Here is a 16,453-nt window from a genome sequence, read left to right as displayed (position 1 = left end):
GGGGTGCACCGGTGTTCTGCCAATCCTTGCTACCTGCCGAGAAATACGACGTTGTGGTTCTGCGCATGCGCACAGTGGATTTTCAAAGTTTGATTGGCACGTCCATCATTTCTTGCACGATGTAAAATTGATAATATGGGATGTTGAGTATTTGATCCTTCAAAATACACTACCCATGACATGAATTGCATTACACTTTGTGAACATTATACGATAAAGAGAGAAAAAAACAATTATATCGCTTTATTTGATATTCATTCAGTCATTTGACTGACTTTATTTAGCCAGGCAGGTCATTAACACATTCTTATTTACAATAACGGCCTGGCAAGCGACAAGGACCACTTCGGGGGGAAAGGAAGTGGGCTAGGGAGTAAAACACAGTAAAATTGTAGCTCTGCAAAGGTAGAAAACCATTAGGTAGCATTTTTTGGCAAAGCATCAGAAATTGGCAGAACACCGACTGGATTTCAGCTTGGAAATTAGAACCTGGGAAGTATAAATAAATTAAAATGAACTTTATCCTGTCCAAAAATCAAGTATTTGGGCTTGATAACCAGGTATTAAACCGAGCCAGGGTTCAGCCTTGACATACAGTCTACAGTAGTTTTATGCGTTATTTCAAGGAATGTCTAACTTTGTGTTCAAAATAGTGTTTCAGCAAGCAATTAAAAGTCCAATTTCTGGGGCTGCTTATAAACACAGCACCCAATTTAGTGTCTTATTCTGGCAGTGGCTGTGTTAGTTATAACACTAACATAAGGAACCACTGCGTGAGTATTTAGTACTTAGCACATTAAGTCAGACGGATAACTCTGTATTTCTGATAAATTAACAACAGTTGTCTTCCAAAGGACACAAACAAACCCTCTTCACCATCCATTTTTTTCTGCCAGCAGTTTTAACAGGTGCTTCTCTTCAGTAATTTGTCACTAAGGGGTTGGGGTATTCCATCTACTGCTTCTACAAGTTTGACAACAGGAATACCTGTTTTTTCCTGGAATCAATGGGTAAACTAAAAGGAGACAAATGTAACAAATAATTAAGAATAAGAAAGGAATGTTTTTATCTTTACACTGTAATCATTTAATTTAAATGGATGATACACTTTTTTTTTTTTTTAAACACTCTGGTGTATGACAGGTAAAGAGCGTCTTCTTTTGGTCTCATTGACCTCATTGTTTGTGATTGTCATCCCTAGCAGCTGTTAGACTTCTCTTGATTGCAGCGTAGGAAAGTCAGGTGCAACCCTGCAGGAAGCAGATGGTGGAGTGAAAATGGTGCCAATGAATACTAGACTTGTATTCCTGTTGTTTTCATCTGCTTGGGTTGGTGTGCTCATGAAAAATGTTGAACCAGAGACAGACAGAGAGAGGACTGTGGATGAAGAAGAAGCCCCCTCATTTAATATCAAATCTTGGAGTACATCAGATGGTGGATCCTCAATGGCCGGAGCAAAAAAGCTTCCTAAATATCTTATCGTCTCACCATCCAATGATCACAAAGAGGATTTAAAGCCAGAAAAGCGTACAAGAGCTGTACCTAAATGGCTCAAGAAAGTGTTATTGGGTATTCCTCCCACTATTGCTGATGCTGCTGAAGCAACGCAAAAAACAGACTCTATTGAACTCTTGTGTTACCTTGACAAAGTAAACATTAGAATAAAGAGGGGTATTTTTAAATCTAATGATGCATTCAAGTATTTGAAACTAGGTACCTGTCCTGTAAACCACAGAGATAATGAGTATTACTTCCTACTGTACTCGCTAACAACTGACTGTGGGTTTCATTTAGAGGTGAGTGAAAGTCAAAGTGTTAAGGTTCTTGTCATCCTGTCATATTTTTTTATTTTTTACATTAGACGCCTTTATTTATTTTTTGTAAAAGATATAAATATATATGTTTTCCAGAGTTTGCCAGATTATTCATCCATCAGTATTGCACTCAAATATAATCCAACCAGCCCAGTTATAAGGGATATGCCATTTGAAATTCTTCTGCAATGTCGATATCCCAGGTAAGACTTCATATGTTTCTAGGTTTTCTGATCACTCTTGTGGCTTTAAAAAAAAAAAAAAAATCATTAACATCTCTGAAATATTCTCGTTTAACAATTATAGGTTGTTTTACTCTTATACAGTTGGCTTCCATCCTGAACTACAAGGAGGCACATTTCACAAAGTACTCCAACCAAATAGCAGTTTCTCCATTTCCTCTCAAGATGGTATGGCTTTTTTAAAATATGATCTGACACATGTATTTATAGCAAGTGACATGCTTTCAGTACTCAATTTTCTGAAACCAGAGGGTTTAAATGCTGATTTTGAAAGAGAGAATATGGTATGGTTTTGTAAAGATTTACAAACTTAACATGGCTAGTAACTTTGTAAATGACTTCATGTGAGACAGTTTGCTATATTTACTAATGGTGCAATTGAGGTGTGGACAAGAAAGGGGGAAAAAAATCTGAATTACATGCACTGACTGAGCGTTACAAAAGTTGAAGCCAAGTTGTTTGTACATTTTTTTTTTATTTGCACAGCTTTAAAAAAATCATTATCGTTAACTTCTTAAGCAATTAAAAGCATGTTGAAAAAATGCCATACACACGGATAGATCTCAAAGATGGACAAGTACTCTCAATAATTCATGATGGCATTTATTCTGCCAAAGTCTCATCAAATGGTTCAAACATTCCTCCCACTTGTCTTGTGCTGCTGTTCTGACTCCTATCATGCTTCTGCAGCACTGGGGAATGAAATCCCCGGCAGTGAAACCTACATCTTAGGACATCCAATGTACTTTGAGGCCAGCGGACCTGACAAAACTACAGATTCTGCAGATGAGAAGATATACATCAATAAATGCTTTGTGACTGCTTCCAGAGATCCCACCTCACAACCAAAATATACAGTCATTGACAACCACGGGTAACTTACAGAATTGGGGTAAACTGCAGAATTAAAATTGAAGTTGTTTGCTTTGATTAAACCTTTTATACACTTCAACTGCAGCTGTATGATTGATGGCAAGGTGACAATACAGTCAAAGTTCCTCCTTGGAAACTCAACGAGTACACAGAAATTCAGTGTGGGCAGCTTCATTTTCAAGGACGGTACTTCGACCACTTCTCCACAGGTAGTTATCAAAAAGCTGCAAAAAATATTATGCTATTTCATGGAATAATTAGGTTAAAAAAAGTTAATGCAATGTCTTTCAGCAATTCTACATACACTGCGAAATGTCTCTGGGGCCTCTTACTCCCACTTCCAGTTCAAAAGCGTGCAATTATGATCACGCTACCTACAAGTGGGTTTAAATCGACCAAACGTGCCTGTGGCAAATTTTGTTGCATTTCAAGCCTGTTGGATGCTCCACTTGTCTTCTGACCTGACAATCCTGTTTATGCTTCAGGTGGAGGGAGCTCCATGGTAGGGACTGTGTGTGCGCCTGCTGCGACTCAACATGCCCATCAGCACATCCGAAGAGTAAGTTTCTGCCTTCTTCATGTACACGTATGGAGAGGAGACAATGCAGGGTGAATTATAAAATGCTGGAACTTCACAGGTGTAAATATTCATGGTATGAATGTTACAAAGCATAACTTGGTATTTAACATTTCATCTCAACAGTGGCCTCCAAGGAGATCATCACCAGTAAATCTTGGAAGGTTGACTTTAGCAGTGAGGGTGAATTTGAGGAGGTTGACCCACAGTTTAACTCTTTTGATGCTGAAACAGTAAATGTGGAAGACCCCAATATGGAAGGGCATACATACTTCCTCAACTGTGACTGAAACTTAACAAGTTTAAAGAATTAAAAAAAAAGTAATGTTGCAATGATTTACCATTTTAAATAAATGTAATGATGGATTAACCTCTGGGTCTCCTGTGTTGCAATTATTTTGTTCATGAATTGTCCACAATTGAAATTTATGTCCATTATTTTTCTAGAAAAGACTGTAAATTGCCCACCGCTTTTAAAACATTTCTTAACCAGAATAATTGGTGCTTTCAGCTCATTGAGCAACATAATCATGTATAAGCATGTGTGAATTTCGAAGCATCTCCTGGAAATGCATGACAGCATTCCTGTACATGCAGCTATGTACCACAAGGGGATGGAAGAGATTCACTGGTTTAGCTTTGACGAACTCTGCGGGCAGGTCAATAATGTCAGCGACAGGGTTGCCTATAAGAACGTGGTTCAACAGCTTTTTCTCCAGACTTCTTTCCACGAAGCCCAGCAAATCTCGTAGCCTACAAGCCACGTAGTCCTGTCTCCACTCTGAAGGTTTTTTATTCAGAAGCAGGTGCATTAGAGCGGTTTTGAAATGGAAATCCTTCAGTCCACTACTTCCTGACAATGATGTCTGTCTTTTGTGAAGGAAGCGTACAATTTCAAGTGTTTGATTGTGGCAAGAGTTCTCAGGGAGGCGTGTGGAAAGATGTTCGAGGAGACGGTCCTCATAGGTGGACAAGGAAAGTGTCCAGAAGGTATCCAGATCACTGGAACACCAAGGTGTGATTAAAAAATGAGCATCGTTGTCAAATTTAATTACTGGACTCATACCGAAGCTGATCTTCTTTCCCGTTCTGAATCGAATGACCAGAGCACCTGGAGCCTCCATGTAACGGATGTGGAGTTCAAACTCATACTTGTGAGAAATCAGCGCCCAGGCTTGTTTGATAGTGCCCTGAAACCATCTGGTAACCTGTGATTTTGATAGTAGCGGCGTGCTTTTAGAGCATAAGGGGCCATCACAAACATCAGTTATTTTCGCCCTCACTTTCTCGTTGTCACAATGCAGCAGACAGACCATGTCATCATCGCCATCAGAGGTCTGGCAGGGGCATCCGTTCTGGGATTTGGTTTCTTCCACCAGTTTTATTTGACCACAGACTTGCACGTCTGACAACGGGTCACTCGCACGGTCTGCGTAACGGAGACGCTGAAAGTGATACGGCTCAGGCGGAGTAAAAACAACTCTGATATCACACGCGTTCACAGTCTCTAATCCCTTAATCACCATACTGCCATCTTTATCGCTGATCGTCTTCATGGCTTCTATCAGGTCATCAGCAAATCCTTCCAAAAACTCCATCTCCCTCCACTTCTCAGATGTGACTTGGACACATTTAGCATAAAAATGCTGGAGAGTACTGACATCAGGGAGTGGCACTTCAGCAGCAGTACAGATCACGGGGAAGGCCCTGGTTACCCGTTGATTCATCTGGAAACTTGTTCCAAAGTATTTCCTAAAGAAGCGGATTATGGAAATAAGGGAGAATGTGTTCCAGATGTACCAGAGGTAATCTCTCTCCCAGTCTGCAAGGCCTTTCTCTGAAGCTTCCTTTTTTGTTGTCTCGGTCTGGACATGTGAAAAAGGTGATGCTTGTTCTGTAAGGCTGTGTATTTTCTTGTCATCTGGCTTCTCGTGTTGCCCCTGTGGTTTAACGGGTTCTTTGGTAGAGTCATCAGTCAGGATGTCTGTTTCCTTCAGCTCACTAGTGACTTGTGGGGTCTTCATTGCAATCTCAGGTTCACCATCATATTTTTCTGACAGAAATGGCTCTAATTTATCTTTTAGATTCCCTTCTGTCAATTTATGATCAACACTGATTCCTTCCGAGTCTTGTTTAGTAGTGGACACATCCAGGTCTGAGATTTCATCATTTTCAGAGCCATACAGACCAGACGGATTCAGTTCTTCAGGAATGCCATTCTTGTCACCTTGAGGCCCTCTATTGTCATTTTGCGGCAAAACTTGGCCTAATTTCTCTTCCTCTCCCAGTGGCTGCTCGTCATGCTTACTGGAACCCCTGGTGACGATGTCCTCTAATTCCTCGACCCCGGGGTCATCTCGTGGACACATTAGAAGTCCCAGAGCAACCACAAACACTCGCAGCAGAGCTTCTTGCATCTTAAAAAACGGTCTGTGAAAGTATGAGAGAGTGATGTTCAGTCTTATCTTAAATTCATTCGTGATTAATGCAGTGTGTAAAATGAAATGACTGAGTGAAAATGTTGGCAATTGCACATAAGAAATGTTTTACAATATTGGGTTAGGTTAGCAAGTTCGACAGTGATGCAAAAAAACAAAGTTACTTCCTTGATAGCCTACAAGCGTTGTCTTTACCTGTTTCTTTTTGACGTTAAACTTAGTATTAAGTACAATTATTAATTGTATGAATAACTAAAGAAGAAGAAGAATACGCACCGAAATGAGTGATAATCTCAAAACACAATATTCCGCTAATATGTGACTAGGTAATAAGGAGGAAACAACCTTGCACAGCCACAGGCTCTGAGCTCTCTTCCTTTTATAGATGTAGGTTGCGACTTACTTCCGTCTCACCCTCCCCATGTGCTCCGCTGTGACATTTCCCTGTGCAATATTCAGAACAAAAAAGTGTGTGCAGACTTCCTGAAATTTCAACTACTGTATTGAGTAGTAGTCTGAGTCACTGAAACGGTTCTTTCTCATAGTACGTGATAATAAGTATTAGGCTACATCGTTTTGTTCAAGCAAAAACTGTGTGTAACAAATAGTTTGAAGCCATAAATAAGAGAGTGAACCCCTGCCTTTTATCCTCTTGTGGGTTTTTAACTGGTTTGTCAAGCTCTCTTTCATTCTGTGGGTCCAGATGTGTTCAAAGAACGGTGTGGAATAAGAAAATACACGGTCCCTTTGTGCATGTGCTTAGTTATTGTTTGATTGAATGACTTCGAATCAAGGAAGTGGAGATTGATTTATCCTTCACATATCAGATAGTGACTGAAATTTCTGGTCCAAACCACAAAATTTGACTGGTTTAAGAAAGTTTTTGCATGTTTAGATTGATGGAGCTGCACGTGAATGATACTGAACCCTCGATGTTCAGGTACTTTGGACTGACAAAAGGCAAGGCAAGGCAAGGGAAATTTATTTATATAGCACAATTCAACACAAGGTAATTCAAAGTGCTGTTTTTATCTGAGAAAAAAAAAAGAAAAAAAAACACAATCTGAAGTGTGAGTACATAGAATGAAAACTATGCAAAAAAATGTCTAAGTCTGTAACAGGTTTACTTTAGAGAAAGTGTGCTTTGAAGGAGAATCTTTTGTTACATCACAGTAAGACAGGTGACTGTAGAGGGAGGGGCATGATGACAGACGCACAGGTCGTCGTTGAACATCAGAGAGTTCCAGAGGTACTTTGCAGTCGGTCAGAGAGACAATGCTTGTTAAGTACATAGAGACCTACAAATGATTTGCTGCAGACGGCGTCATTATATGAATGTTCCCTTTCATCTGTCTATCGTCTCTAATAAAACGGTAAGAGTGTAAATTTCTGATGAAAATCTTAATGTTTGTTTTATCGTCTGTGTATTAAACTGAATCTCTGTTTGCTTGAAAAATTCTGAAGAAAAAGGTAGTCTTGCTATTTTCATCTCATGTCGTACCTTTTTAAAAATCTTTGTAATGAATACATTCCTGAGAAACATTTATAATACAATAGTACATTTTATAAATAACAACTTTTACAATCCTTCTCACTGTTAAGCCTCTGTGCTGGGAAAATGGCTGCAAAGCAGTTCAGCCAAAATGTATTTACACAATCGTTTAAAAACAGATCAACAATAGAGGTAATAGTGTGATGTTTCTTCCACCAGTTTTATTTGACCACAGACTTGCAATTTTCTTTTTTTTTTTTTAAACACTGGTTTATGTAGATAATTTAGTTCAAAATCTATTTAGCATGGATATTAAAAAAAAGACTTGCACTTCAATATTCTTATCAGAAAGGGATTCCTCTTCAAACCATTTCACACAACAAGAAGATACTTTTTTTTACTGATTTGTAAAAAGTGTTGTTGTTGAAAGTGTGGTGGCACCACATTGGACCGGTGACCTTGATCATGATTAAATGATATATGTGAGCACTGAGAAGAAGAATGGAAAAAACTGGACAGTGTTTTCTTTCCTTTCTTTTTACAGCTTTAACTGCATCTGAGCTAAGGGTTCCACCACATTTCACAAGATGGATAAGTTTCGTATGATGTTCCAGTTCCTCCAATCCAACCAGGAGTCTTTTATGAACGGGATCTGTGGTATAATGGCACTTGCAAGCGCGCAGATGTACTCTGCCTTTGAGTTCAGCTGCCCCTGTATGCCAGAGTACAACTACACCTACGGGGTCGGACTGCTCATTGTCCCTCCTATATGGTTCTTTTTGTTAGGTTTTGTATTGAACAATAATGTGTCGGTGCTCGCAGAAGAGTGGAAAAGACCCACTGGGAAACGGACGAAGGATCCATCTGTCCTGCGCTACATGCTTTGTTCAATTACCCAGAGGTCTTTGATCGCCCCTGCAGTGTGGGTGTCTGTCACTCTCATGGACGGGAAGAGCTTCATCTGTGCCTTCAGCATCAGCTTGGATATTGAAAAGTTTGGGAACGCCAGTCTCATTAAAGGAATGTCAGAGACGGAGACGATTAAGCTGCTGGCAAAGATTCCTTGCAAAGAATTGTTTGAAAATCATGAAGTGAGAGTGGCTGCATCAAGATACATCAAGTGTATATCACAGGTACCCTTTGGTTTTTATGCTTTATCTTGCATTTTTGTTTGTTGAATGCTTTTCTACATATAACTCCCTTAAGACAAAAAAACCTGGAGACAAACTTTAAAAATCAACTTGTCACAATACTTGTCAGGAACAACATACTCAAACTGGAGTTTTGCAGTTTCACTGACAACTTTTTGACACTATTGGTGTAATCTAAGTGCAAGTGGAATAGTTAAAAATGATGAAAGTTTGTGCTGGCTCACGGTCTCAACTTAGAAATGAATGTAATTAATGGTAGTAGTGTAAAAGACGTCAACAGACTTGTCAGCGCTGATGTTATTCCTTAGAATTAAAACAACAACAGTGTTGTCCAGTTAGCTCCTTCAGGAACAGTGGCCACTACCAAACGCTTTACAGTTTTGAACGTTATCTATAATCAAGTGTTTTGACTTTATGCTATTTCCTGCACATACTTCATTCAGAATGAAACTTTATAACATAGGCTCCCAAAAATATGTCAGTTTTGAGCTTGAGTTTGTTTTTTGGGGTCTTTAAAGTGACTACCAACACCAAAAAACGTCAACATGAAACAATCTGTCACTTTTCAGAGCCAGCTAGGTTTAAAAGCGTCTCACTGGGTTTTTCAGATTTTCAGGGAGTTGCAGCGTCACAGATCCAGATCAGAGTAGAGTCATCTAACATTCTCTCTTCACCTCTATCCAGTTTTACATCCTGCTGCATTAGTTTTATCTGTAAAGTAGGAAGATCAAAGCTGTAACACCAGTTTAAAAAAGGTACACCTCTCAGAAGACGAGCTGACCCCCCCGCCCCAAACCGACAACTGAACAGAGCTATAAAGAGACCTTGTGCTGTATCTCTCTTCTATTTTTGATCAAAACATATCATGGATATTTATAAGGAAATTGTCAGCATGTTTATAGCTCCACCAATCAGTGATTTATTTTTTTTTACATTTGTCAAATGGTTTAATTTCATTAAATGTCTAAATGATCCAATATCTACTCAAAATATAAACTTTACAGTGAAAAAACTGAAAGATAACTATTCTGTCCCCTTTCGTTCTTTGTCTCACAACCTCTGTTTTATTTAGTGTAAGGTAAGTACACTGAATAAAACTGGCAGGTAAACTGTCCCCAAACTAGGTCAATCCAGCGCCACCTCTCGCAGCTACAACACCAACTCTGGCTTCTTCTATTGTCGTATTCAGTATGACGATGACATAAATTACTCAGAAGGATAAAACAAGTTAAAAAATTGGGTATTTAACTCAAAGATACACATCATGCAGGAATTCTACTTTCAAGTATTGGCTGACAGCCTCATTGGCAGTTCACTGCAACGTTTTAACTTCCTCGGATGAAGGCTGATTCTGTTTGTCTGATTTTCTTCCATAATTGTATTCTTTGTTGGTTATTATCTGGATTGATAAGTATTTGACTTAATTATACATGGATTTGTGGCCAGTTCCAGTTCTCCCAGTTTAATAGTAATATGTTTAATGGTCACTGAGTAAAAAAGGAATTTTAAAAGTAACATGTCTCTTAAAGGAGCTTGAGGCTCCTTTTAAGAAATGAGACTCTCTAGCGCCACCCTTCACCACGACGGCCGTCGGGGGTACTGCAGCCAACAGTGAAGCCGGCACGGGAGAACGGGGAGAACGTGCATGCAGCGTCATGTGACGTCACATCCGCAGCCCAGCGCGGGAAATTCGGGACCGAATTGCAGCACATTTTGCAGCACACAGCCTGTTCAAGGCAACAGAGAGATACACTAGAGGGCTCATTCTTTTGGGTTTGGAACGCTTCATCTGACATTATTACTAGAAAACTTAAAATATATACAGATTTTTTTCATAAATCTTGCCACAATCCGGCCTCAAGCTCCTTTAAAAAGAAAAAAAACGTGTAACATAGATGTTGTTGGTTAGCTACTAAACTAATTTTCCTCATCTGGCGAGATAATATCAACTTCATTATTAGGTCTGAAAGCTCACAAACTTAAAATTAGCAACCTTTGATGATGATCAAATAAAAAACCTGATGTATTTTTATCCTTTTCGCTATCTTTCGTCCATCCAGCTTTATTTTGGCTGTTTACAGCTGTGCTACGTTTGTTGCAATAAATGAAATAATGTCTGTATTTTACAGGCGTGTGGGTGGATGTTTCTGCTGTTGATGACCTTCACTGCTTTCATGGTCAGAGCGATTCGACCATGCTTTACCCAAGCTGCCTTCCTCAAAACCAAGTACTGGTCTCATTACATTGACATTGAACGCAAGATTTTCGATGAGACTTGTAAGGAGCATGCAAAGAGCTTTGCCAAAGTTTGCATCCACCAGTACTTTGAGAACATCAGTGGAGAGATGCTCAGCGGCCACCGCCATTGCTGCAACAACGATGACAGTGACAATGAAGACGAAGACAAGAAAAGAAGCGATGAAGACAAGCTCCTGGGTATCAGGGCTCAGGACGACATGAACAAGATTTTGGGGAACTGGCACACCTGTAAGCCAGCCCTCGCTCTGAAAAGGGACCAACTACATGCTGAAAGCAATGGCAAACTGAATGGAAACATGAATGGAGCAGTAAATGGGTTTGCACAGGGACACACCCATGATATGGAAAAAAAGGAATGGGCAGTGTATTACAGTAAGGTTTGACGAGTTCAAAGAGAAAAGGAAAAGACTGGCTACTTTACTATTAGACATTTTCCGCATTTTATTTTAATCCAGAAACTACTTTCAGTCTTTTTCAGAATTTGTAATTTACTCATAAATGTAGCTTTGGCTTCTGATATAGTTTATAAAGTTTTTATCAATGAATAATTCGAGTGCACTATGTACAATCATGCGGAAAAAGTAAAGACTTTTAAGCAAATGACAGGATCTAAAGAGCTTTCTGAATCCTTCAAACAAAAAGATGGATGTCCTAGTGTCTGACAAGGGTTTTAAAAGATGTCTAAGTGATATATGAACAAAGGATCAGACCACCCCAACAAATTTAGCCGAACACCTGAAAACAATCAAAACAAAGGGAAGCAAGAACCCCAAAATTACATCATGAGATATGCAGGTACCGCTGCAAAATTCAAGTTCCTGGTTCAGACTAAAGCCACCTTTCCAGGTCAAGAATGTTATTACCAGCAGTGAAGCATAGAGGGGAAAATGTCTTGATATGTGGACTCTTTGCTTCGTCAGGGACTGAGAGGCTTGTTGTATATTTGATTATAATTATTCACCATACCAAGGTTTTCACACATACACTGCAGAAATGAAGTTTTCCATGGTTTATGCAAACATTCTGCACGTAAGAAAGCAAATGCCTGGTGTGGCTATGCAGAGTTCAACCTCTCAGTTCTCTAGTATCAAGTCTGGATTAAGTCAAAATGAAGCTGATTTATGGCTTGTGTGCACTGATAATATTTGCTACTTCACGTTTCTGTTGGTCTGCATACTGCTTTCCAGTATCATTTTACAAATACTGCTGATATGTTATTAACACGCTTGACAAATTAATGTATTGTAATTCATTGATATCAACTCAAAATATACATAACCTTATAGCAGCCTTGCCTGGTTTCTTCAGGGTGCTGTAAACAAGACTGCTCGGTAGACAGCATCATTTTTCCTCCTGAATATTGTCTGCTCTACCTTTAACAGAGTAGAGGAGAATAAACACTACTGTGAGAACATGTGTCACATTTAATGTCTCCTGTTGTCAAGTCTGTGTGTGAGGCAGAAACTTTTCCAGATACTCTCCAAAGTTCATGCAAAAAAAGATCTAACAAGTGATTTTTTTGGCAAGCTGATGTCAGAAAACATTAAATCAGAAATTAGAGCATTTTTTATATCTGAGTGAGTGGCGGATGTATTTATTTCCACATCTTAGACAACCATGCTCATCTGCAGGTTTATCCAAGTCATGAGTCGAATAAACCAATTTGTTCAAACACATTCAGGTTAGAATATTTCACTCTTTCATGTTTAAGTTTTTTTTATTTGTTGGCGTGTGTTTTCTTGACTGAGATTCTGATTTGAACTAAAATAACTTACTTCAACACAATTCAAGGACAAAAGTCCTATTTCTGTTTTTAATTGTAAAATATATTATCCATCCATCCATCCATCCATCCATCCGCCACTCGATCTAAAGGCACTATATTATCCAACAAAGTACTAAAACACCATTCTGTGGGCTGTGTGCACCGTTTACATAGTTATGAAGAACATTAGTTCACATGACGTTTCAGTACACCCCAAAACTTCCTAGTTTCTTTTCTTTGTGTTTTATGTATTTGTTAGTGTGTCAGTGCTCTATGTGGGACTCAGCTTAACTGAAACATGAAGCCTGCAAACTCTAGACTGCTAATAAGAGCTTCTTTATCGGGCTGATAATGCAGCGATAGAACAGCACATGAGAGAGTGTTCGTTGATATCAGCACTAATGAATGTGCTGATCCCAAATGCACGGCTGCCATAAATAATCCCAGCGCACAAGATGGAAACTCGTTAGAAATAAACGTTACTCTTGGTTTTGTATGGTTTGTAAAAACATAAACTAAACTATATATTAAATGGTATATCTTGCCATGCTAATAGCAATGCAGCACTAGTCTTTTGTTGAAAGCACGTAGGCCTAGTATACTACTTTATCTCCAGGTAGGTAGACCTGAGATTCATGCAAAAACGACGCTGCAGCAGCCAAAACATTTACAAGCCACTATGAAAACAAAGTCGACATTTGCATCATATTTGTTTAGTGCCTGGTGTTGACAGGGAAACCCTGGTTGTAAACCCATTTTTACAAACAACTTTTACAGGAAAACCTCTTGAACACACTTTACATGAGTGTAATTACAGGAGTATATGTATATTGTGCATAGTTCATCATACACTGATTATCTCCAGGAACCTGATACAATGTTGTCTTTTTTTTTAAAGTCATGTTTGACAAGAGAGCACACTGTAACCAAAACCCCCTCCCCTCACATGCCAGCACGGCCAAGCCTGTAATACTTCATGCAGGAGTCTGAAACGCCTGAACGCCCAGCAACGTATTGGTTGATTGAAATCTTTATTTCAAGCATTAAATAAAAAAGAAAAAACAATTACACAAAACATCAGAAAAGAATACAAATAAACAATCATTAAACAAATCAAAGGGAAATAAACCTTCATGCCCGAAAAGGAGTAGGAGGAAGTGAAAAAACTTATGAGGTCCTACCCCTTTAGTTTAGTTTTTGTTTAGTTAATTTGCACATAAAAATATACAACCGTTTTAAAAGTACAGACGAACAGTATGTAGAAAAAAAGGAAATAATAAAAAAAAGACATACAATCCTACAATATAACAGAAAATGTGCGGGAGGAATAAAAAAAAAACGTAAGGGCTTGTCGAGTGGTCCTCCTATAATGAAACAAACAATATCTACAGAAATATGTAAAACATAGGACAACTAAGGAAAATAAGCAGAGAGGTACTGGAAATGAATGGTTAAGCTTTGCTAACTTGGGCTAGCAAAAATGTTGTGATTTGTTTTTTGAAATTATTTGTACTCGAGCATTGTCTACTATGGTGTGGCCCTTGTTTCTTTTTCAATTTTGCTTGAATACAAAATAAAAATAAATATAACAGCAAGCTGTACTTTCTCAAAAAATATACCTGTTATTACATTATAAAAAATATTACAGCACTTCATTGCAATATTATACCTGAGCATTATAAATATTATACCTGATCATTATAAATAAATGATATAAATAAATGATATAAATAAATGATATACCAGAGCAATTACAAATTAAAGCTGCAAGCAGCGATGAACGGGCCCTCGCGCGTGCAATTTTCACCCATAAAGATCAAGGACTCAAAACTAAGTCCTATGACACCACCCACGACTCTTTACGTCAAACCATTCAAAAGTTATGGCAGAAAATAGGAACTATCAAATATCGACCAATAAGAAGAAGGGGCGGGGCTAACTTGCACCAATTAAGGTGAAGGAGTCAAAACCGAGTCGGATGACACCACCCACGACTGTTTATGTCAAACTATTCCAAAGTTATGGCAGAAAGTAGGAACTATCCAATAGGGACCAATCAGATGAAGGGGGGGCGTGCTTTTTGGCGTTTATCGTCGCCACGGTAACGCTTTTGACTGAGAAAAGTAATGCCCTTTTCTTTAAGTTGTGACATGATACAGGTGTGTACAGATTTTCGTGCATGTACGTCAAACCGTATTGTGGGGCTCGAGGCACGAAATTTTCTAGGGGGCGCTGTTGAGCCATTAGGCCACGCCCATTAATACAAACCATTAAATATCACATTTTTCGCCAGGCCTGGCTTGAGTGCAAAAGTTGGTGACTTTTGGGGCACGTTTAGGAGGGCAAAAAGGCCCTCCTTTCGTCGGAGGAAAAATAAAAACAACAAGAACTCCTACAGATACAATAGGGCCTTCGCAGTGTAAGTGCTCGGGCCCTAATAATATACATATACAACGTGTATATATATATATATATATATATATATATATATATATATATATATATATATATATATATATATATATATATATATATATATATATATATATATATATGTGTACGTTGTATATGTATATTATGCAGCATATCAAGTTTTGTATTGTCATGCATCTGTGCCAGTGTCCAGCTGTTCCTTAGTAGTCATGAGTAATGTTTGTACGGGAGTACTGGTGGAGGAGGGGGTGGAAATGGCATGTATCCCCCTCCCTCCCTGTTGGAGGGGATTAGTGGAGCAGCTCTCCCCTTGACCGTCTCGCAGTTTGCCCAGTAGCCCAGCAGCTGCCCCCCCCCCAGGGTCAGGGCCGCTGGTGTGGGGGTCTTTGTCCAGAGGGGGGTTTTTCAACGCCATAGTCCTCCCCTACTTTTTTCCTCTTCATAGGCTATTTTGTCCCCAAATATTGACATTTTCTCATTCTTTGTCATCCTATAAATGTGTAGCTGAAACAAATCAGACATGAAAAGTGCGCATCTCCACCTCCACACGCACAGCCTGTGCAGGGTGGACTGGAGCATCAGGGGGGATCGTTTCAGTTTCAGATTCAGATTCAGATTCAGATTCAACTTTATTATCTTTCTACATGTTAAGGTACAGGGCAACAGAATGCAGTTAGCATCTAGCTGGAAGTGCATGTGCAGTGAAATAAACTCAATCGGTGCGTCCGAAATGCCATACTAAACAGTGCTAAAAAGTATACTTAAGTTCGGTACACTTTTGAGTAAATATCAGTAGTATGCATTAATTCGGACGTACTACTCGTCACTTCCTGCCGTTGGGAGGAAGTGACCTGTCACAGCAGCAGTAGTAGCAGCACCGCTCAGCTCTTTCCCATTTATCCTGGCCGAAACAAGATGACATAATATCATTATATACGAATATTATAATATTAATATTATATAATAATATTATAATACTTAATATTATACTTATGACATATACGTATCTGCGCAGCACTTAGCAACCCAACACCGCTGCATTGCATTGTGGGAAGTTTCTGCTTAGCTAGTGTCCGTCAATACTAATACATTTCTCCGGAATGAGTATGGATAGCGCATACTATTGTGTACATACTAATGTTTCGGACGCGCTAAAAAATTGCACATACTGTTTTTGCTACTCATTGGGGTGTACGTATGCAATTTCGGACGCAGCCACTGTACAGCATATACACACACATATATATATATAAATATGTATGTATACAGTGCAGATTAATAAATACTGTTGTTATAAGGTGCAAGTCAGACATGAATGAGTGATAATATATCTATTATAAACAAATGAGATGTGATCATATGATTTACAACAGATTTGAGTTACAGTACATGGGTGACTGCAGCATTCA

The 16,453-nt window shown here is 38.9% G+C and overlaps 3 protein-coding genes across 3 annotated transcripts; 2 read left to right on the top strand and 1 right to left on the bottom strand.

The window, feature by feature from the left end:
- Window positions 1-1,445: 1,445 nt before the first annotated feature.
- On the top strand, window positions 1,446-3,866 carry zp3c (zona pellucida glycoprotein 3c). Its single transcript, XM_061716793.1, has 8 exons — window positions 1,446-1,796; window positions 1,911-2,017; window positions 2,121-2,224; window positions 2,747-2,930; window positions 3,015-3,141; window positions 3,221-3,309; window positions 3,415-3,488; window positions 3,633-3,866. Exons 1-8 carry the CDS (start codon window positions 1,446-1,448, stop codon window positions 3,794-3,796), a joined length of 1,200 nt encoding a protein of 399 aa, XP_061572777.1. The 3' UTR covers window positions 3,797-3,866.
- Window positions 2,542-6,336, bottom strand: LOC133452926 (inositol 1,4,5-trisphosphate receptor-interacting protein). Its single transcript, XM_061732684.1, has 2 exons — window positions 6,221-6,336; window positions 2,542-5,936 (listed from the first exon to the last, which is right to left on the bottom strand). The coding sequence occupies exon 2, from the start codon at window positions 5,921-5,923 to the stop codon at window positions 4,019-4,021; it is 1,905 nt and encodes a 634-aa protein (XP_061588668.1). The 5' UTR covers window positions 5,924-5,936; window positions 6,221-6,336; the 3' UTR covers window positions 2,542-4,018.
- An 875-nt stretch (window positions 6,337-7,211) lies between these two features.
- LOC133452922 (calcium homeostasis modulator protein 1) lies at window positions 7,212-12,195 on the top strand. The gene is made up of 3 exons (XM_061732669.1): window positions 7,212-7,317; window positions 7,981-8,569; window positions 10,717-12,195. The coding sequence occupies exons 2-3, from the start codon at window positions 8,024-8,026 to the stop codon at window positions 11,227-11,229; spliced, it is 1,059 nt and encodes a 352-aa protein (XP_061588653.1). The 5' UTR covers window positions 7,212-7,317; window positions 7,981-8,023; the 3' UTR covers window positions 11,230-12,195.
- Window positions 12,196-16,453: the final 4,258 nt, after the last annotated feature.

This window comes from Cololabis saira, chromosome 1 (assembly GCF_033807715.1).
Source record: "Cololabis saira isolate AMF1-May2022 chromosome 1, fColSai1.1, whole genome shotgun sequence".
NCBI classification, from domain to species: domain Eukaryota; kingdom Metazoa; phylum Chordata; class Actinopteri; order Beloniformes; family Belonidae; genus Cololabis; species Cololabis saira.
The sequence above is the reverse complement of the archived record's forward strand: the minus strand, read 5'-3'. Positions and strand labels throughout refer to the sequence as shown.

Coding starts and splice junctions, on each gene's coding strand:
- zp3c (XM_061716793.1), top strand. CDS start 1,446: ATGGCCGGAGCAAAAAAGCTTCCTAAATATCTTATCGTCTCACCATCC. Junction 2,225..2,746: donor CTCCATTTCCTCTCAAGATG/GTATGGCTTTTT, acceptor ATGCTTCTGCAG/CACTGGGGAATGAAATCCCC. Junction 3,489..3,632: donor CCCATCAGCACATCCGAAGA/GTAAGTTTCTGC, acceptor TCATCTCAACAG/TGGCCTCCAAGGAGATCATC.
- LOC133452926 (XM_061732684.1), bottom strand. CDS start 5,923: ATGCAAGAAGCTCTGCTGCGAGTGTTTGTGGTTGCTCTGGGACTTCTA.
- LOC133452922 (XM_061732669.1), top strand. CDS start 8,024: ATGGATAAGTTTCGTATGATGTTCCAGTTCCTCCAATCCAACCAGGAG. Junction 8,570..10,716: donor ACATCAAGTGTATATCACAG/GTACCCTTTGGT, acceptor TGTATTTTACAG/GCGTGTGGGTGGATGTTTCT.